Source organism: Theropithecus gelada, chromosome 8, assembly GCF_003255815.1.
Source record: "Theropithecus gelada isolate Dixy chromosome 8, Tgel_1.0, whole genome shotgun sequence".
Lineage (NCBI taxonomy): Eukaryota > Metazoa > Chordata > Mammalia > Primates > Cercopithecidae > Theropithecus > Theropithecus gelada.
The window spans coordinates 20,533,365-20,554,448 of NC_037676.1; the positions used below are offsets into that span (position 1 = coordinate 20,533,365).

A 21,084-nucleotide genomic window follows, 5' to 3' on the forward strand; every position below is an offset into this window, starting at 1 on the left:
AGTGAAGCAGATATCTGTATTAGATTCAGTTTGATCATACTGCTACTTTATCTTTCCCATTGTTCATTGTTGAAATCAGCTAAATAAACTTATGCTATGTGGTTCATTTTTCCTCAGAGCAGTAGACCCTCTAAAATCCAGAGGATCAAATCTGCCAAAACTGATTGCCTTTTCTTGAGTCTGAGCACAGATCTCCAAGTTAAAAACCTTGTGGCTGGCTTGCTCAAAACAATTTTAAGTCCTTTTTCCCTCTCTTTTCACAGTCCTCTTACTCCCAGTTACTGGCAGCTACATGCCTTACCAAGCTTGTATCACGCACAAACAACCCCTTACCATTGGAACAGCGAATAGATATTCGTAAGTGGAAAATTTTCTGTTCTGTCTTGAAGAAAATAGTTTGTTTAGTGATGCGCTAGTAATAGTCAAATGTATGTGTTTGTTCAGTGATGTGCTGAGATTGCTAACCATACAAAAATGTCTAGAATCCAGCTTGTTTCCAGAATTTGGGGCTTATGAAAGTGAAGGGCCCAACGCAATTACTTCTGAATAAAGCCTAAGTCCTCCCTTTTGTCATCAGAAGATTTCTTTCATTCATCTTTTCTTTACTGTCGCTAATAACTAAGAAAAACGTTGTTAACGATTTTGAATTCTGTGTAGACCACATTCTTTAGCTACCTAGGAGTAGAGTCATAGTGGCTATACTGCAAATTCTTCACGTGACAAAATAAAATTCTGAATTAGAACACCTACTAATCTTAAATTTGGAACAGTAGCATAAAGAATTAAGACAGTTTGGGTTAAATAGTCTAAATTTATAATTTCTTGGCCATTTAGCATGTCTAAAGATATACACCCTTCTCTGGCAGAGCTTTCTATTATGTGGATTGGTTTTGTTTGTTGTTTTTTTTTTAATAGGGAACTATGTGCTCAACTACCTTGCCACTCGGCCAAAGTTGGCTACTTTCGTGACACAAGCACTTATTCAGTTATATGCCAGAATCACAAAACTGGGCTGGTTTGACTGTCAGAAGGATGACTATGTCTTCAGAAATGCAATCACAGATGTCACAAGGTTTTTACAGGTACAGTGTATATATTTGATGTAATGGGAATGACAGAGCCAGCATATACATATATATAAACACACACACACGCTTACACGCTTATCTACTTTTTAAACATGACACAAAATAGAATTATTTGATATATTCTCTTCTGCATGTTTTTTACCCTTAGTGTGTCTTGGTAGTGTTTGCATGTTGGCAAAAACAAACCTTGTCTCAGTCTTTCAAATCCCTATATATGGTCCCAAGCGAAAATATGATAATTTAATTAATTAGTTAATATTTTATAGATGGGCATTTCCTGGGGGTTTTTTTTGTTTGTTTTTTGTTTTTTGAGTGTTAAATTAATACCTCAGTGAGTAGCCCGGTAGATTTATTTTGAATAAGTGTGTATGTAGGGTCAATTCCTAGCCTAGGAAAGATATTTCCAAGTTATCTTCAAAAAAGTTATACAGCATGCACTTCATAATGATGTTTTGGTCAACAGTAGACCACATACACAACAGCAGTCCCATAAAATTATAATGGAGCCTAGTGATGTTGAACTGTCTTAATGTCGTGGCACAATTTATTTTTTAAGTAAATTTAGTGTAGCCTAAGTGTACATATTTATAAAGTCTGTAGTGGTATACAGCAATGTTCTCGGCCTTCACATCCACTCACCACTCACTCACTGACTCACCCAGAACAACTTTCAATCCTGTAAAGCTTCATTCATGGTAAGCGCCTAGACAGGTGTAGCTTTTTTGGAAAAAATCTTTTATGCTGTATTTTTACTTTATCTTTGCTATGTTTAGGTACACAAACACTTACCATTGTTATAGTTGCCCACAGTGTAGTCATGTGGTATACAAGTTTGTGCCTAGGAACAATAGCCTGTACCATATAGCCTAGGTGTGTAGTAGACTGTACCACATAGGTTTTTGTAAGTACACTCTATGATGTTAGCACAACAGTGAAATCCTCTAATAACACATTTCGTAGAATGTATCGCCATCATTAAGTGACTCATGACTGTATCTACTTCCACCAACAGTTGATAAGAGGACCTGCTTACCTCAGCCCTGGAAGCTAAACTTTTTACTTTTTCCCATTTAATAGGTTAAAAAAATTGGTATCTTATTGTTTGGGTTATGAGTGAGACAAATTTTCGTATGCTTGTATTTATTGCTTATATTTGTTTTTCTGTGAACTTCTATTTATATCTTAAGCACATTTCCTCACATTCTTTACCTTTTGCTTATTGTTGTATACAGTCTCTTTGTAAAATGTGTTGCTTACTTGTCATTTACTTTAGTGATGTATTTTGCAATTTACCTTTTTAAAATGTATGTGCTATAATGTTTATGGGAATTTTTTTAATGTAAAAGTTTTAAATTTTGATGAAGTCAGATTTCTCAGTGTTCCTTTGTGGTGACAGTTAGGTTTTATGTCCAGCAAAAAAACAGTTTTATGATTCCTTGCTGCCTTGTCTAGGCAGTTTTACTAATGACATAGGAGGCCATCATTCAAAAGTGTGAGTGCATGCCAAATGCCAAAACCGAGCACCCATGACAGCTCTTTCTACCTTATGCTTTTTTTTAACCAGGATAGTGTTGAATACTGCATCATTGGTGTCACAATTTTATCTCAGCTAACCAATGAAATTAATCAAGTAAGTGCTACAGCCTTCCTCATTGAAGTAAGTGCCATATTTTTTCTTAGTATTGGTGTTTTCTGCTGTGTGTGGGATGATCTTTTTTGGCAGTTGTGTGCTTTTGCGGTAAGTGATTAATGCCCTTTTGAAACAAAATAGTTCCATTGGGTTTTCCTCTGTAAGTGCAACTCACTTTTTGTCCTGTTCCTCTTCTGTCTCCAGGTTATTTTCCCCTTTTCCATTTTAGCTTTTTTTTTTTTTTTTTTTTAATTGGTACTAATTTTCATTTTAGAGATAAAAGCGATCCCAGCACTTTGGGAGGCCAAGGCAGGCGGATCACCTGAGGTCAGGAGATCCAGACCAGCCTAGCTAACATGTTGAAACCCCGTTTCTACTAAAAATACAAAAAATTAGTCGGGCGTGGTGGCATGTACCTGTAGTCCCAGCCACTCGGGAGGCTGAAGCAGGAGAATCGCTTGAACCTGGGAGGCGAAGGTTGCAGTGAGCCAAGATCGTGCTATTGCACCCCAGCTTGGGCAACAAGAGTGAAACTCCATCTCAAAAAAAAAAAAAAAAAAAAGGGTGAAATACTACTGCTTTGCCCATGAAAGAGAATGACTTCAAAAAAGAGACCATAAAGGTCGACCTTTTGTGTGCCCCTTCTGCTCCTGTATACCTTGAAAGTTTTAAATGGTCATTGATGTCACAGAACACTACAGAGGAAACACCAGTGGCTTTCTTTTGCCCTGGCTATATTTTAGTCATTTACTTTTTTATCCAGCTAAAAATTTGTGATTATAAAGCAGGCCCGTATCAATATTAGTTATAACATCTCACCCTTAAGTTGGAAGCATATTAATGATACTAGCATTACTTTTGCTATTGCTCATAATTCTGCAGACATTTTTAATAACCCTGAGAAATCTTAACTGTGAGTTGGTCCTATTTCAAATGTGTTAGCTGAGAGCCTGTGAAAATTGGGAGTCCCTGTTGTGTTCTCTTGCCACATGCAGTCCCCATTGTGATCAGTAATTACCAAAATAAAACAGCTTACACTTTTGAGTGATCACTGTTACCACCATTCTAAGCACTTTATAGTAACTAATTTTATTCTCGAAACAGTCATATGAGGTAGGTACTGTGTTTATCCCATTTTCTGGATCAGGAAACTGAGGCACATAAAGATGAAATCATTTGCCTAAGGTTTCACAAGCAACGAATGTGATTCAAACCCAAATAGTCTTATGCTAGAGCCTGTGTTCTTAACAACTAATGTGCTGTTTAACCACTCTTACCTTTGCAGCAGAAGAGCAGATACATTAACTAAGGATAGAGATTGTGGACTTAATGTTTTCCCCTTTGAAGCTTGGCCCCACAGAGTACCTACATTTTGATATATGTATAATAAAAAACTTTTCAAGATTTTACTTTTCTAAGAAAATGATGAAATTGTGTGTACCATTTAGTGTGTAGTCATTCTCTGTAGTATGATCAGTATAACATTATATGATATATAATTTAGCAAGACCTTTATTATGTAAGACACATGATAACACAATGACAGAAGCAAAAATTGGAGAATATTTTGAGCCTCTAAATCATTTGAATTTTCCATTGTTTTGTGATTGTCAGATTCAAAAAAGAAAGTATATTTCTGCCACTATTCTTACTTAGAACCTAGAAATAAAATTAGGAAGACTGGTTTATCAGTAATCTTGGCTGTGTTACACTTTAATGTGGCAGAAACAACATGAGTCTCCTCTTGGATGAATTGATCAGTAAACAGAAGAGATTTAAGCTTTCAGTACGTGGTTAGACTGAAAATACTCTTGACAACTTTGAAGTTATTTTATTCCACATGTTGAGTACCTACTGTGTATTAGGACTAGGAGCATACTAAAGAAGTAAAAGATTTAGTTCTTAGCCACAAAAACATTTATAATTTAGCTGAAAACACAAGAACAGCGAAATAAGAGACCAATACAACCACTTAAATTAAGTTTTCACTTCTGCGGTATAGACAATATGTTGAAATAGGTTAGAAAAGGAGGCAAATATTATGGGCTGTTGTCATTTGGAAATTCTGCAGTAACTTCACGTTGAGGTTTTTTTATTTTTGTTTTTGTTTTGAGTTTTGCTTACCAAAATCAAAGCCTCATTACTCTGTCTGTGGGTGTTTAAGAGACAGGATCTCACTCTGCTGCCCAGGCTGGAGTACAGTGCAGCCATGAATGCCTGGACTGAAGGCCCTCCTGAGTAGCTGGGACTTACAGGCATGAACCACCACACCGACTTTTTTTTTTTTTTTAATTTTTAGAGGTGGTGGTGGGGGGTTTCACTGTGTCTGCTCCTGGGCTCAAATGATCCTCCTGCCTCAACCTCCCAAAGTTCTAGAATTACAGAGGTGAGTCACCACGCCTGGCCCATTAACCCACAGTACAACATGAAAGTAATTATCAATAATGTCTGCCAACAATTTAAGTTTTACCTCCCTGAATACAAAGGAAAATAAGAATTTGCAGCAGAGATTATCTCTCCTTTTGTTTTCCTTCTGTAAGCTAGAGAGAAAGGATACCCTGGCTATTAGCAGTTTACTATCCTACATCCTTTCACTAGATATGGTTTCACAATAATTTAAATGTTAAAAATGTATTTTATGTTTATGTTGCTCTTACTGGAAATCCTTCTAGCTTATTTGAAGTCTACATGAAAAATTCTTTTTTTGCAATTAATTCTTTGCATTGGTTTCTTCTTTTTCTGCACAGGCAGACACCACCCATCCTTTAACCAAGCACAGAAAAATAGCCTCTTCTTTTCGCGATTCATCATTATTTGATATCTTCACACTTTCCTGCAATTTACTAAAACAGGTGAGCATGTAGTTTGGGTCATGTTTCCCAGTTTCTTTTGAAAGAATGAGAATAGATGGGAATTTGTTAAATGTCAGCTTGTAACTGACCCTATGAGAGTTTATGCATCTCTTTAATCATCATCTCTTACATAAGACTCATAGAGGTGTTGAAGGAACTGGTCAGAGTGACCACTGAGGTTGGAGAAATGATTGTCACTTCCCTATTTCAGATCAATTCCTCTAGGTAAAGAGAAGTAAGTGAGCACTTATCCCATACTCCTATCTTAAAGGGATCTGGTTTACCTAACTCAAAGTTTGAAGTTCTGTTGTTGTTGTTTTTATAACCACATAAAATATTTCTATATGGTGTGAAAGCATGTTCATTTTATGGTGTTTGGATTCTTAGTGCTCTGAAAGTAGGTTCAGACTACATTGTTAGCATACAGAAATCAGGCTGGTTCTCCTGTCCCCCGCTGAGTTAAAAGCAGCACATAAACAAGCAACATCTGTAAGGAAAAGTAGATTTTGAATTTTTAACATCCATTTGGATTTAATAACCTGGAGGGGTAGACAGTATCACATAAGGAAATTACCTGTGTTAAAATTGAAAGTTGGTGTTTCAGTTCATTTATTGATAGAGCTGAACTGAGAAAGAAGTGTTAAGCTGGGAGTTCCACACAGTTGCAACACAGCTCAGATGCTTTGTCCCTATAGAAAGCTAAATAGGGTTGGCCTCTGACTTTTTGTTCATTTTTGTAGTTTTGTTCTCATTTTCCAACATTTCCCAATTTTAGTTTTAGAAGCCAGTTTGTATTCTTTCTGTTATTCCAGTTAACGATATTCATCTTTTTCCTCAATTACTTAGTTTTACCTTAGAATTCCCAGATAATCCTCAGGTTAAGCAAAGCTGCCTAGCAAAAGCTGTTGCACCCCCTGGAGGGGAAAAGCTTTTAAGAAAACTAAGGATTGAATCCTCCTTACTGATACCATCAGAACAAATAATTAGCCAGCCAGTCACGAAGGCTCAGCTAGTGTAACCTTGGAAGGGACAGGCACGGTAGCTATGGCCAGTCCTCACCTGTAGTCTGCAGGTACATTGCAGATGAGGAAATAAAATTCAGTGATGATTTTAATTCTGGTTTGAGAGATTTTTGGTAATAGTGGTTGTAAAAACAAGGAAAGAAAGTAGGGCAGGGTGCTACTTTCTCAGAGCTCCCTCCAGAGTTTAATCCCTGCCCCGCCTAGAAATAACTAGGATCTCACATGCCAATAAAATAATCACAGGAGCCATATTGCTTCAGAATTCTCTGTGATCATTATGTCTACATTGTGTGAGGAATAAGTGTAAGTGTTAAAACGGGGCTTGCTTTAAATACCAACTTCATGTTTTTATAGTAAATATGTTTTAATAGTATATAAGGAGCTAGGTATTTTCATAGTAACAGGTGATAGAAGTACGGTATCTTTGGAGAGAAGGGGACATTTTACTGTGCTCCCACATAGCCCTCCTTTTCTGACTTAACAGCTTTGTCGAGTCTGGTAGCAAGCTGGGAAGAGAGGAGTGATTTTGGGGGCTCATTATGTGGTAATTTTTACAGGCTTCAGGAAAGAATCTAAACTTGAATGATGAAAGTCAGCATGGCTTGCTCATGCAACTGCTCAAGCTCACTCATAACTGCCTCAACTTTGACTTCATCGGCACTTCCACTGATGAGTCTTCAGACGACCTGTGTACAGTGCAGATTCCCACCAGCTGGAGATCAGGTAACAGAACTCCCTCCACCTCAAAGGCTGTCACTCCCCTACAGAGTGTCTGTAGGATGATCTAAAGAACTCCTGGCAACCCCTGTGTATTCTTTTTTTTCTTTTTTTTTTTGAGACGGAGTCTCGTTCTGTCGCCCAGGCTGGAGTGCAGTGGCGCGATCTTGGCTCACGGCGAGCTCCGCCTCCCGGGTTTACGCCATTCTACTGCCTCAGCCTCCCGAGTAGCAGGTACTACAGGCACCTGCCACCTTGCCCGGCTAGTTTTTCATATTTTTTAGTAGAGACGGGGTGTCACCATGTTAGCCAGGATGGTCTCAATCTCCTGACCTCGTGATCCGCCCGTCTTGGCCTCCCAAAGTGCTGGGATTACAGGCTTGAGCCACTGCACCCGGCCAACCCCTGTGTATTCTGAGGGAGAATTGAGAAAAAATTCGAACGTCTTTTTTGTTCGTTTGTTTTTTAAAGACAGGGTCTCACTCTGTCACCCAGGCTGGAGTGCGGTGGCACGATCACAGCTCACTGCAGCCTCAACCTCCGGGACTCAAGCAGTCTTCCCATCTCAGCCTCCCAAGTATCTGGAACTACAGGCACATGCCACCACACCCGGCTAATTTTGTTTGTTTATGTTTTGTAGAAGTGGGGTCTCACTATGTTGCCCAAGCTCGTCTTGAACTCCTGGGCTCAAGTGATTCTCCTACCTTGGCCTCCCAGAGTGCTGGGACTACAGGTGTGAGCCACTGTGCCCGGCCAGTAACGTCTATTTTATAATGTGGGGGAGGTTGTTGGAGTGATCTTATAGATCTGCCAGTGTCAAAGAACTTTTAAAATTGCTGATGAATAATAGTTACGTATTTCACCTTGCATTAATTGCCCAGAGACTTCTGTAATCTAGTTAGGATAATAACTGTCTTTAAAAACAAAATCAAACAGAACAACTTGTTCTTAGTTTGTCTTTGTATTCCAGAAGGATAAAAGTTTTGAATTCTTTTTATGGACAGAGGTGTTCAGATTAAGTTCTCAGAGAATTGAAAGAATGAATCTGTTTCTTAGAGAAGCTAAAATAGTACTTTCAAAAAAAGAAAAGAGGCTGGGCGCGGTGGTTCACACCTGTAACCTCAGCACTTTGGGAGGCCTAGGCAGGCGGATCATGATCTCAGGAGTTCAAGACCAGCCTGGCCAACATGGTGAAACCCTGTCTCTACTAAAAATACAAAAATTAGCCGGGCATGGTGGCACGTGCCTGTAATCCCAGCTACTCGGGAGGCTGAGGCAGGAGAATCGTTTGAACCAGGACCCAGGAGGCAGAGGTTACAGTGGGCTACAGGGGGAGACTCCGTCTCAAGAAAAAAGAGAAAAGAAAAAGAAAACCGAAAAGCCCCTATTTGCTTATCACTTCCAAACAAAATAAATGCTCTGTAAGATAAGTAGGCATAAGGATGTGCTCCCTGATGTACAGTGCTGGAAGTATGCCAGCGGCAGTGTTCATCCCTAATAAAGTGATGTCTTTTGTCTTTTTCTTCCCCAGCATTCTTAGATTCTTCAACCCTGCAGCTGTTTTTTGACCTGTATCATTCCATCCCTCCTTCATTTTCACCTCTGGTGAGTCAGGACTACTGTTCTTAAAGCAAACCTATTTCTAGAAGATAGCAATGGTGAATGAGCCTTATATTCATTTTGTTTTATAAAATTACACAAGTAAAGCATAGAAATACTAGGCTAGTTATCTAGTCTTTTGAGATTAAGCTTGTAGCCTAAAGGTTCTAGCCATAAAGTCTTAATTATTTTTAAATTATTCCTGTCTAAAGGCCAATTCCTGCAGATGGTCAAGCTCTTTTGGGTCTCATCGTGTATCTGACTTTATGCTGTTCTGAAATGGCCACAGGCTAGCACCTGGGGATTCACCTAATACTGTCTAGTTGAACTATTAAGATTGTCCTGACTTAGAAAACCCCTCAGGTGTACGTTAGATTGTCATAAATGGAAACTGTAATGGGAAGGCTAATTTGCATACTTACCCTGAATAACATTTGAAAGCTATTGGGAATGGTGTATTTCTCCTTTAAAGCCATAATTAACCTAAAACCTCAAAATTCATTCAGGTTCTAAAATGCTATTGGTCTGGTATTTCAGATTGTTGGTGTAAATTACTGGTTGGTGTTGTACACAAAATATATAAAGAAAACAGTGAAGTAATGAGTGGTATGCGTACTGTTTGTGCAGTAGAGGACTTTTCTGGTCATTGTAGCACTTCTCCAAATTAATATAGACCTTTATGGTCGCTGAAACATGATTTCAGTGTTGTTGGATGTATCGTTAAGGTTACTGCAAGAAAAAGTAGCACAGTCAAGAGGGATAATTAAGAAAGTACTTCTTGCAAAAGTGTGGTAAAAATGAAGGGACACCAACACGGGGTGGTGGTACATGCCCCTGGGGCTGGCAGTAGTGGGGAGCCTCAAAGGGCAAGTGAAGGAAATCTGGAGAGAGTTGAAGCTGTGGCTTAGAGGAGGGCTGGACAACAAGAACCATGGCCATCACTAGAGAAACTCTGCCACCACATAGCCAGGTGGATGGTCGGAAAAGGGGTACCATCTTCCCTCTGCCCTCTGATCTCCTGCTGGTGCTTTCCATTGGTTGAAGCCAACTAGAAGCCAGAGGCAAGGGAGCTTGGCTGCTGTCCTCAACAGAGGTCAGCCTCCTAGGGAATAGAGCAGGGTAGAGAAGGGTCAAAAGCAGATCTAGAGGGGCAAACACAGAATATAAATATCTAACAGCAGGAACAGGGGGAAATGTCTTCAGGGATAAAGCTGGCTTGTGTTTTTTTGTTTGTTTCTTTGAGGCAGAGTTTTGTTCTTGTTGCCCATGCTGGAGTGGAATGGCACAATCCATGGGTTCAAGCGATTCTCCTGCCTCAGCCTCCTGAGTAGCTGGAATTACAGGCATGAGCCACCATACCCAGCTCATTTTGTATTTTCAGTACAGACAGGGTTTCTCCATGTTGGTCAGGCTGGTCTCAAACTCCCGACCTCAGGTGGTCTGCCTGCTTCAGCCTCCCAAAGTGCTGGGATTACAGGAATGAGCCACCACGCCTGGCCAAAGCTGATTTTTTTTTTTTTTTTTTTTTTTTTTTTGGGGGCCCAGATTTTTTTTTTTTTTTTTTTTTTCTTTTTTTTTTTTTTTTTTTTGATGGAGTCTCTCACTGTTGCCCGGGCTGCAGTGCAGTGGCACAATCTCGGCTCACTGGAGCCTCNTTTTTTTTTTTTTTTTTTTAGGGCCCAGATATGTTTTTTTCTTTCTTTTTCTTTTTTTTTTTTTTTTTTTTTGAGATGGAGTCTCTCACTGTTGCCCGGGCTGCAGTGCAGTGGCACAATCTCGGCTCACTGGAGCCTCCACCTCCTGGCTTCAAGCAATTCTCCTGCCTCAGCCTCCCAAGTACCTGGGGTTATAGGTGCCCGCCACCATGCCCAGCTAATTTTTTGTATTTTTAGTAGACACGGGGTTTCACTATGTTAAGCTGGTCTCAAACTCCTGACCTTGCGTTCCGCCTGCCTCAGCCTCCCAAAGTGCTGGGATTACAGGTGTGAGCCACCGCGCCCGGCCGATATGCTTATTTCTTTATAGCATGTATTGACATAAGCACATAATATCTACATGTCAAGCTCAGATTAGCCAAGAAAACTAAATCTAAAACTTTAAAGTATAAATTGCTTGATATTTTTAAGGGTGAAGTAATATATCTTAGCAAGAACAAAGATGCCATTGGAGTGGTCAAAGGAATTTGTACCTAAAGGAATTTCCAAACTGAATTTAAAAGACTGCTATGGTCTGGTTGGATCTATGCTCTTTTCTTTTCTCTTTTTAAAATAATGTTGTTTCAGATATCCTAAAGAAGGATATTGTAGGAGGTGGAACGTTTCTGGTGAAAATAACTGTACAGTCTTTTTAATCATTGTGTTTGGGTTCTGCCCTGCATTTAGGTATTATCCTGCTTGGTACAGATTGCCTCAGTCAGAAGATCCCTGTTTAACAATGCAGAGAGGGCCAAGTTTCTCTCTCATCTTGTTGATGGTGTTAAACGAATACTGGAAAACCCACAAGTAAGTTTATCTGAGAATTTACATATGTATAGGATTAGTGTGCATCCAGCTGTTATGAGTCAGAAGGAAATCCATCCCAAGGTCCAGTAAATAATTCAGACTGTTGTTCTTCAGGGAAGACTGATGTGAATCTCTATTTGTAGGCCAGTTCTGAGAGCATTTGCCCAAAAGAGGAGCTTACATCCTCCAGCTTCAGAAATGTAGGAGTTACGGGAAAGAATCACTTTGCTATAAGGAAATAAGGAAGAAGCTAGTCATTTTTCCCCCAAGAAATTAAGAATCTAACATCGCCAGGCACAGTGGCTTACACCTGTAATCCCAACACTTTGGGAGGCCAAGGTGGGCATATCACTTGAGGTCAGGAGCTCAAGACCAGCCTTGCCAACATAGTGAAACCCTGTCTCTACTAAAACTACAAAAGAAATTAGCCGGCCGTGGCGGCACGTGCCTGTAATCCTAGCTATTTGGGAGGCCGAGGCAGGAGAATCGCTTGAACCCGGGAGGCGGAGGTTGCAGTGACCTGAGATCGTGCCATTGCACTCCAGCTTGGGTGACAGTGAGACTCTGTCTCAAAAACAAAAAAATCTAACATTTGCTTTTTGATTTTGTTTACCATTTTTAAAAAATGTTTATTGGTAACCTAAGTATATAGGACTGCTTTTAGGTGGGAAGGAATATACTTCTTTCAAATGTTCATTTCATAACTTGATTGCCCTTTTTGTCTTTTGAAGTCCCAGTGATTCAGTATTTTTTTGAAAGTATCACTTCTCTACACTAGAAGAAAATTAAAAAGCAGTTTATTTTAAAATATACTCAGTTTTGTCCCTCTTTTTAAAATTCATTCATTCATTCAACAAATTATATTGAGTACCTACTCTGTACCAGGGATACACCAGTGAACAAAACAAAGTCTTATTCCACATATGCCAACAGAGGAAGACATATCAGGAAACATACAATTAAATATACTGGTAGAATAGATTTTAAAATATCTGTAATATTTGTTATAACTATATCATATAAACAGTATATGAATAAATTACAGTAAGTGATATAAATGTATGAAACATTTGTATAACTTTGCTAACTATTGGTTAGTTTTGCTTAATGATCAGTTTGACAGATGTGGAAATGAAAATTTCATTAGATTCCTTTTGTTGGTAGCAATCAATAAGCAGACAAGCTAGTCACGTCTTAAGTTGTGCCCACTTCTGCCATAATGAGCTTTACTGCCTCAGTGTGATCCTCCTGGGCTTCTGTTTCAAACTCTGTCCATTGAGGCTAATAATGTCATCTCATGGAGTTATTATTGTGAACATATGAAATAATAAATGTGACTGTCCCTTTTCAAAGTGACTTTTTAAAAAATTGTTTCTGAACATTATATAGACGTATCATTCTGAATCATGACCTGCAGCCCAGAAGTTAAAAAGTAGATTTTACCCCTTCCCCCATGCCATCTCAAGTATACATCATTCTTGAAGTATGTTGTCACATTTTACATTTTTATTTTTCTCCTCTGCTATTGCCAGAGTTTATCAGACCCAAACAATTACCATGAGTTTTGCAGACTACTGGCCCGATTGAAGAGTAACTATCAACTGGGAGAACTGGTAAAGGTGGAAAACTACCCTGAGGTCATCCGATTGATAGCCAACTTCACAGTGACCAGCCTACAGGTTTGTCTTTGATTACGTGTGTCTTCCTTCCTAAATACTGTAATCTCTTCTCTTGCTTGTTGGTTTTAACCATGTAAGAATATATTTTTTTTCTTGGCAAAGGTAACCATAAATACAGTATGGCCTTGCAGAGTAGTTACTATTGTGGCCTGTGATTTATATTTACACAAGTGCAAGTAGTGTGGGGAGAGGAAAATGTGGGAATTACTAGGATAATATTTAGATTCATCCCAGAGAGAATTCCCTCATAGTCACCCCAAAAAAGCCAAGGTTGGAACAGGGAGCTAGACAGAAGAGTAAAAAGAGAGTTGATGCCCTATCTTTCTTAGTCGTGTAATATAGAACAATGGGTCTCAAATTTTATGGCTTGTATCACAGTCATCTAGGGGACTGATGAAAAAATTTAGATTCTTGAATCTTATCCCCATAATTTCTGGTTCACTAGGTCCTAATGGTAGAGCCTTGGTGTGTCTAACAATTTCTTCAGGTGATTCTCATGCATACTAATGGTTGAGACCCACTTATACATGGCTTTCCTTGTGGTAAGGCTTACACAGCCAGCATAGAGCAGCCCTTCTCATTAGATGCTTACTCTCTGAAATACTAATAAACACATTTAACTAGTTGTCATACACAGACCAAAGCCCACAAAAGTCTATCCTCTTTTTTAAAAAAAGAAAAAAGTCTTTATCTTCTGTGTTGATAGTATGGGACTAACGTGTACAGAAATGAAAAATGTGCCTTCTGCTTGTCTACTTTTCTTTAGCACTGGGAATTTGCTCCAAATAGTGTGCACTATCTTCTGAGCCTGTGGCAGCGTCTGGCAGCCTCTGTGCCGTATGTCAAAGCCACAGAGCCCCACATGCTGGAAACTTACACTCCTGAGGTCACCAAAGCCTACATCACATCCCGGTTGGAATCTGTGCACATCATACTGAGGTAAGGAAACTTAGCCTCATTCATCCCCGCACCAGTGGTCTATTGTCACACTTCCTAGAGATCAGACACCCCATTGGCAAAAAGGTACTCGAAGGTTGTCTCATTGGAGCTGCTGCTGTTCATGATTCTTTTTCCTTGTCAGCAGAGTAGCCTGAGAGCATAAAGCCTGAAAGAATGGTCTTGTTGCTTGAACCTTTATATTCTATTCATATTCCCCCTTTTCACTGTCCATAGCAATATCTTTGAATACCGAGTATATCCATATGTTTGTCCTTGTCGCTGTTTTTCTTTCAATGTGAGAAACATTTATAAGATATAGATGATAAGAATTATAATGTGTAACTTATAGGTGCTTAATGTGAACTCCTAAAGAAATAAGTGGATAAAGATTACACAATCTAGTTGTCAATTATAATGCCAGAGCTAGAACACATAAAAATTCTAAGCCCCTGATCACTGATTGCATTACATTCACACATGGTTTCTGTCTACATTGACTTAACTGAACCAAAAACCCGTAGCTAAAGAAGTGTCAAGCCCTTTCAAAAATGACCTATATTAAATGAAATTATCCCTGTTTAGATAGCTTTCTTCTTTTCACTGGCTGTTTGTCAAGAGAATTTACTTGGAGTCTAAGGGTCTGGGGCCTTTTTAAGTTGGATTCTTAATTTGCTTAGCCCCAAGTGCATTGAATAGTCGTGAGTTATAGTCTTAACTGTTTATGACTTGAATCAGTTCAAAATCTGAGTATTCATGAAGTTCACCAGCAGGCCTTCTCCTGTCATCTCCATAGCTTCCACTCCTGAGGATTCAGCTGGCTTTAGTGAAGCATTGTTGGGGAGTGGTTATATGTTTGTAGGCTCTGGGGCCAGATAGTCAGTTAGTAGCTGTGTACTCTTGGGCAAGCTGCTCCATTTCTGTATTTGTAAAATTCAAATAATAATAGGCCTACCTCATAAGATTCTTACAAGGATTAAATTAGTATGACCTGGCGCAGTGTGTAGCACGTGGTAAGCACACAGCTAGTTTTAGTGCTGCTGCTGCTGCTCCTGCTGCTGCTGCTGCTGGCATTATCATACTGCAGTGTAACAACAGAAAAGCTCCTCAGTGGACAAGATGTTAAAATCTAGGAGCTGGCAGATAAAGCAAGACCTAGTACAGGTCCACAATGCCTTGTCTGCAATTCCAAAGTCAAAGATGTGACAAAAGAAATTTCCTCATCAGTTTGGCATTAGAATTCACTTGTTACAAAACTGGACAGGAGTTGGTATGAGACCATTTATAGTTTTTTTTTTAAATCCTACTTCGTATGACCATTTATAATATTCATAAGTTTTGCTATAGGAACGTTGAGTTTGATGTGCCACAAAGCCCATCAAGGGTTTTATATGATGTGGTAGAAGCATCATACTGCCTTCCTCCAATCTGAACAGTTCTGAATTCCAAGACACATCTGGCCACAATGGCCTCCCACACAAGACTGTGTACTTATCCTATAGTTTACTATAGTCAGGAACAAGCGAAAGACTAAGAGTCAAGAGGTCAGACAGGTGAGAAGGGCAGGACTTTGAGGTTTAAGGCAGAAAAACATTAAGAGTTGAGAATTCAGATTGTAAGATTTGACACCAACAAGCAGAATATACCTAAGGGAGACTGATGCTAGGGCGAAGACATTGGCCTTCTGCCTCATTAAACATTCTTCCTTGGGAAAAAGTAATGTTGGGATGTAGGCCTCTACAGTCGGAAATGGTGGCTAAGTGAAGAAGTCAGAGAGCTGCTATAATGGGGAAATCAGTAGTCATATTTTAAGAGCGCTGCCTTCCTTCTTCCCTTGGGAATAGAGATGGCCTGGAAGATCCTCTGGAGGATACGGGGCTGGTCCAGCAGCAGTTGGACCAGCTGTCCACCATTGGGCGTTGTGAGTATGAGAAGACCTGTGCACTCCTCGTGCAGTTGTTTGACCAGTCGGCCCAGTCGTACCAGGAGCTGCTACAGAGCGCCAGCGCAAGCCCAATGGACATTGCAGTGCAGGAGGGTGAGTGTGCAGCATGCTGGGAACTCAAGACCTGTGAGGAGATATTGTCCAGTACCCTTTCACTCATTGCCACCTCTTTCCTACCTCCCTGCAAAAGGATTCTTTCATCATCAGTTACCTCCATATGCACAAAAATCTTTATGAATGAATAAATCCCTCAGGGGACTAGGGAAGAAGAACTGAAATCACATCTGCAGTGGGATTTTGTTTTACGAGATGAAGTCTTGCTATGTTGCCCACGCGGGCCTTGTACTTCTTGGCTCAAGTGATCCTCCTGCCTCAGCCTCCCAAAGTAGCTGGGACTACAGGCATGTGCCACCACACCTGGCTCCTGTCTACTTTTTAATGCCCCACAGCACAGCTGGTACCAGGCCGAGAGGTTTATGACTACTAAATAAAGGCCTAGGGGAAACAGGGAGATAAGTACAGACAGTAACCTGGGCTTCCTCTTTTCACCAGGCCTGGCTGGTGTTTGTAACATAGCACTGTGCCCAGCTTGGGTGTTTTAACTCTAAGGAAATACTACACTAAAAATAATGGCCTTGTCTGATACAGGAACGTTGGTTACCTAACGAATTTCCCCCTTAGCATTGCTCTTAACCAAAGCAGAGAAGTAGCCATTCTCTGTAAGAAAAGTAAGACTTTATGGTTTCACCATAGTGTTCTTAAGATTAAGGAAGTTCAGAGTGAGGAATGTCTTTAAGAAACTATCACTGGAGGTGACACTGGGTCTGTCTCCTGCTGTAGGAAGGCTGACATGGCTGGTTTACATTATTGGAGCAGTGATCGGTGGCCGGGTTTCTTTTGCCAGCACTGATGAGCAAGACGCCATGGATGGTGAGCTTGTCTGTCGGTAAGTGCTCCCTACAGAAGCTCTCCACTCCACCTCGCTGGCACTTCTCCACTCCCCGATAGGGTCCTCTCCACTTACAGAACATAATCTTAACATGCTAACTGCCCATGAGACACAGCTTTCAAGCCTTTTATAAGTGCCGTGATAACTCTGCCTATGATCTTTACTTTAAAAACAAAAACAAAAACAAAAAAAAACCCAGTAATTCAGCAAGGAAATAATGGATACAGAATTAGGAAAACTAAAGCAGAGATTCTCTGTTAGGTCTGTTTAAGAACAATATCTCAGAGTTAGTAAAATATGGATTGCTTTTGCCATCCCAAAATAAGTCTAAAAGGAAACTGTGGTTCTTTAAAGTTCACCAGCGGTGGAGTTACAGAGTTCCTACAGCCTTTCAAACCTCTTGGCCATACATTTCAAGTTATTTTGCATCTGTGCAGTTCTCATTTTATCAAAACTTTTTAAAAATTTTTTTGGAGATGGAATATCGCTCTGTCACCCAGACCAGAGTGCAGTGGCGCTATCTCAACTCACTGAAGCCTCTGCCTCTGTGTCATGGGTTCTCCCAGGTTTGAGCGATTCTCCCAGGTTCAAGCGATTCTCCTGCCTCAGCCTCTCAAGTAGGTATGATTACAGGCACATGCCACCACATCTGGCTAATTTTTGTATTTTTAGTGAGACGGGGTTTCACCATGTTGGCCAGGCTGGTCTCGAACTCCTGACCTCAGGTGATCCACCCGCCTCGGCCTCCCAGACTGCTAGGATTACAGGCATGAGCCACTGCGCCCGGCCTTCAATATATATATATATCTTCTGAAAATCCTCATTTGTTTCTTTCCACCCCCATTTTGTTTATCAGATGCCCATTTGCCCAGAGGTCCCTTAATCCTGACAAAAGTCTCCGTAGCATTTTCCCACTGGCGTTTTTTGAAGAGTTGAGCAAAGCTTTAAGTAAGAATGAAATCTAATGCTTTCTGATTCTGCAGCCCAGTTCAGTACTGTGTGTGTCATAATTTTAGTTCAAACAATGTCTTGCAGACTGGTTCTGAGCTTGATTGTAGCAACACAATGATGGAGTCTCATTCACTCATGGTGTGTCACAAATAGTTAACTATTCCCACACTCAGATGTCAAATGACTCACTTATTATGACATCTGTATTTGCATTCACTCACTTGCATTCCCGTATCCTTTCTTTTGGGGAGAGGGTACAGAGAAAAGGGATGAAGTCACAGGTAGCATTTCTGCTAGTAATCCGTGGAAGTGTTACCTACCTGTGAACATCATCCTTCATGTGTCACCATTCCTTTCATGGCTCTGTGAGAAAAAAAGATGGAAAACTCGTGGTCTAGTCCTGTCTCCCTCATTTATATAGATGAACTTGGTTGCAGGAGATTGCTCTACCCAAGTACAGGCATATATGACCACGTCAAGATAGCTTGGGTTGTCTAGAGTAACAAGGATGTCCTGCTGTTGAGAGAATCATTGCTCCTCTTCCTCCAGGGTACTCCAGCTGATGAACCTAACAGATTCTCGTTTGGCCCAGGCGGGTAATGAGAAGCTAGAGTTGGCCATGCTGAGCTTTTTTGAACAGTTTCGTAAGATCTACATTGGGGACCAAGTGCAGAAATCCTCTAAGGTAACAGCCTGTTAATTGGCTCCCCTTAGTTCTCACTTCTTCTCACTTGTGCGATTGCTGATAGAGGGAAACAGTTGCTGATAGTTCACATAACCTCCAGATTTCAGGTAATAGGACAGTGCAAATGTTTTCTCTTAGCTTTTAAATTCTGGGAGATTCATCAAAGAATTGGGCCCATTTCTCTAGTGCTTAACAAATGGCCAGTCAAAACATCTGTTGTTCTCCCACAAATGGGCAATTCTTAGCCTCCATGCATGAATTAATATTCAGAACAGCAGAAGATTTGGACTGTCTTTTTGTAATTTCAGGATTGAAAGGGACCAGTAAGATTGCTCAGCATCTGTCCAGTAATACTTAGAAACTAGCTTATCCCTTCAGTAAAGTCCTCTCTGGGAGTCTTGTCCATTTTCTTCCACATCTTACCAACGAGTATGGGCAAAAATAGTACCGGGATGTGATTGTTCTAATTCATGTGTTCTGGTTACTTTCTCTTCTTAACACCAGCTGTACCGCCGACTGTCAGAAGTTCTGGGCTTGAATGATGAGACCATGGTCCTAAGCGTCTTCATAGGAAAAATGTAAGTGTTTCAGCTTGCCACCAGCAAGAGTCCTTTGCAATCCTGTTGCAACTGTAAAATGTGATCTTGGCATTGTGCTGCCAGTGCCTGGTATTCCAGCATTGATCGTTTGCGTCAGAAAATTGTGCATTTGAGTGTGTGACAAGCTGTGCTTAGATATATGGCCCGGCCCCAGAGCATTCCAGGCTTGTACAGGCAAGGATTTAATTTTGTTCTTGCAGAATCTCCTCTTTAGCCTCTGGAATCACAGGTGAAACCCTGTCATGTCATTAGCAAAACAGACCTCCACCCAGTAATTGCTGCTCAGCCCCTCACCCAGTTGCCGTGCTCCAGGGATGCCCAGCGTAGGCATTCACTTTCTGTTGCTGATTTCCTCTAGTTATCCCCTCGAAGGGGAAAGCCCCACTTAAAAATGGGCTTATTCCTCCCAGAAAACATCACACCCTTTAAGAGTGTTGAGTCTCCAAAATCTAGTGCTGCTGTTTGAACTGTCTTCAGAGTTGGAGCTCCTAATTGGCCCTTTTTTATTTTTTTACGTTATACCCCTTCAGTTACATTTTGCCCTTTTTAGGAGCTCAATTTATCAAAGCACACACTAGGAGCCAAATATATTACCCAGGGCTGTGTGCAGAGTGACATTTTGCCTCCTACCAACTGTCCCAACCCTAAACACTCATATCCATGAGCTGGTTAATAATTTAAGATGGAAAAAGCAAAGGGGGTCTAAAGGACTCTGCCAGCCAAGAATCCAGAAGCAAGGGCTACTAGAATTCTGCAGCTGACAGTGGATGGTGCAGGTGCAGAATTGCATACGTCTGCATGTTATCACTGCCGCAGAAATCTCTTACCCTTGCTGCAGAAATCAGCCCTGGAGTGCCCCAGAATTCCAAGGGCCTGGGTATGGGCCAGTGTAGCTTTGGAACCAAGTAGTGAAGATTATCTGAAGGATAATTTTTCTAGTCAACCAAATGTAAGTACAGAGATTTCCTACCCATCTTTTTTTGTGGTCGTGATGTCTGTGAATTGGTGGTGCAGATGTGTGGTGACTTTTGATGAATGACTTTCTCTTCTCCCAGCCCTCAAGGAAACCAGCAAATCAAAGGGGTCTCCTGCTTTTTTTTTCTTTTTGTCCTCCAGCATCACCAACTTGAAGTACTGGGGCCGTTGTGAACCAATCACCTCCAAGACACTACAGCTTCTCAATGACCTCTCCATTGGATATCCTTTTCTAAGCTAGTTTCTGTGCACAACAGAAAGTGGCATGCTACAGTCTTAGAATCATGGCCTCCTGCTCTTTCCACTTCAGTTTAACTTTAGTGTGTACTCGCATATCTTCCATTTTCCTAGGAGTCCAAAAACGCCAATGCCCATGCAGAATATAGGAATAATTTCAGACCCCAAAAATGAGCCGACACCCGACCTGATAGTTCAGTACAGATTTATCCCTGTCTATTCCTAAGTTCCAGAAGTGCATAGTAGCCCCATCTCATAGGTACACACTCTGTGTGACCAAGGTTTTAGTATCCTTAGTAGAGACAAACTCCTTCTTAGGTTGTCCCATCAGCTGGTTGGTAGAAACATCCTGATTCCAAACTTTATGATTGAAGTAATGACTATACTTCCTCTTGACTTGAACTAGATCTGCTATAAAGTTTGAATTGCTGTAGGGCAGCTTTTCACAATCAGGGGTCCGCAAGAAGGGTAAACCCTGTAAAATTATTGAAGTGATTTTCTTCTCGCTTCTCCAAATACTGTATATAGCTAGTACCATTCTAAATAGGAAAGAAGTTCATTAATTGTACACAATATATGCCTCTTAGGCAGGGGTTTAGGGCCTAATTCTCCCTTGGAACACCCACTGAGAAAAGCCATTTTAGGATATTCATGATTGTTTGGGGAAACTGCTAGGTTTATCTATTTTCTTTTTTTTTTTTTTTTTTTTTTTTTTTTTT

The 21,084-nt window shown here is 40.4% G+C and overlaps 1 protein-coding gene across 4 annotated transcripts in view; it reads left to right on the plus strand.

Annotated features, from left to right (window-relative positions):
* Positions 1-21,084, plus strand: part of XPO7 (exportin 7) — a 94,232-nt gene that overhangs the window by 50,200 nt on the left and 22,948 nt on the right. For 2 of the 4 annotated variants that reach the window (XM_025393853.1, XM_025393852.1), the window contains exons 3-16: positions 264-357; positions 916-1,082; positions 2,653-2,718; positions 5,466-5,570; positions 7,150-7,315; positions 8,841-8,914; positions 11,290-11,409; positions 12,942-13,088; positions 13,855-14,027; positions 15,869-16,062; positions 16,810-16,915; positions 18,419-18,554; positions 19,059-19,132; positions 20,270-20,350. In XM_025393853.1, the coding sequence (XP_025249638.1) occupies positions 264-357; positions 916-1,082; positions 2,653-2,718; positions 5,466-5,570; positions 7,150-7,315; positions 8,841-8,914; positions 11,290-11,409; positions 12,942-13,088; positions 13,855-14,027; positions 15,869-16,062; positions 16,810-16,915; positions 18,419-18,554; positions 19,059-19,132; positions 20,270-20,350 (1,703 nt within the window). Of the gene's footprint in view, positions 1-263; positions 358-915; positions 1,083-2,652; positions 2,746-5,465; positions 5,571-7,149; positions 7,316-8,840; positions 8,915-11,289; positions 11,410-12,941; positions 13,089-13,854; positions 14,028-15,868; positions 16,063-16,809; positions 16,916-18,418; positions 18,555-19,058; positions 19,133-20,269; positions 20,351-21,084 lie in introns of all 4 variants that reach the window. The other 2 variants (XM_025393851.1, XM_025393854.1) reach the window with 2 other exon arrangements.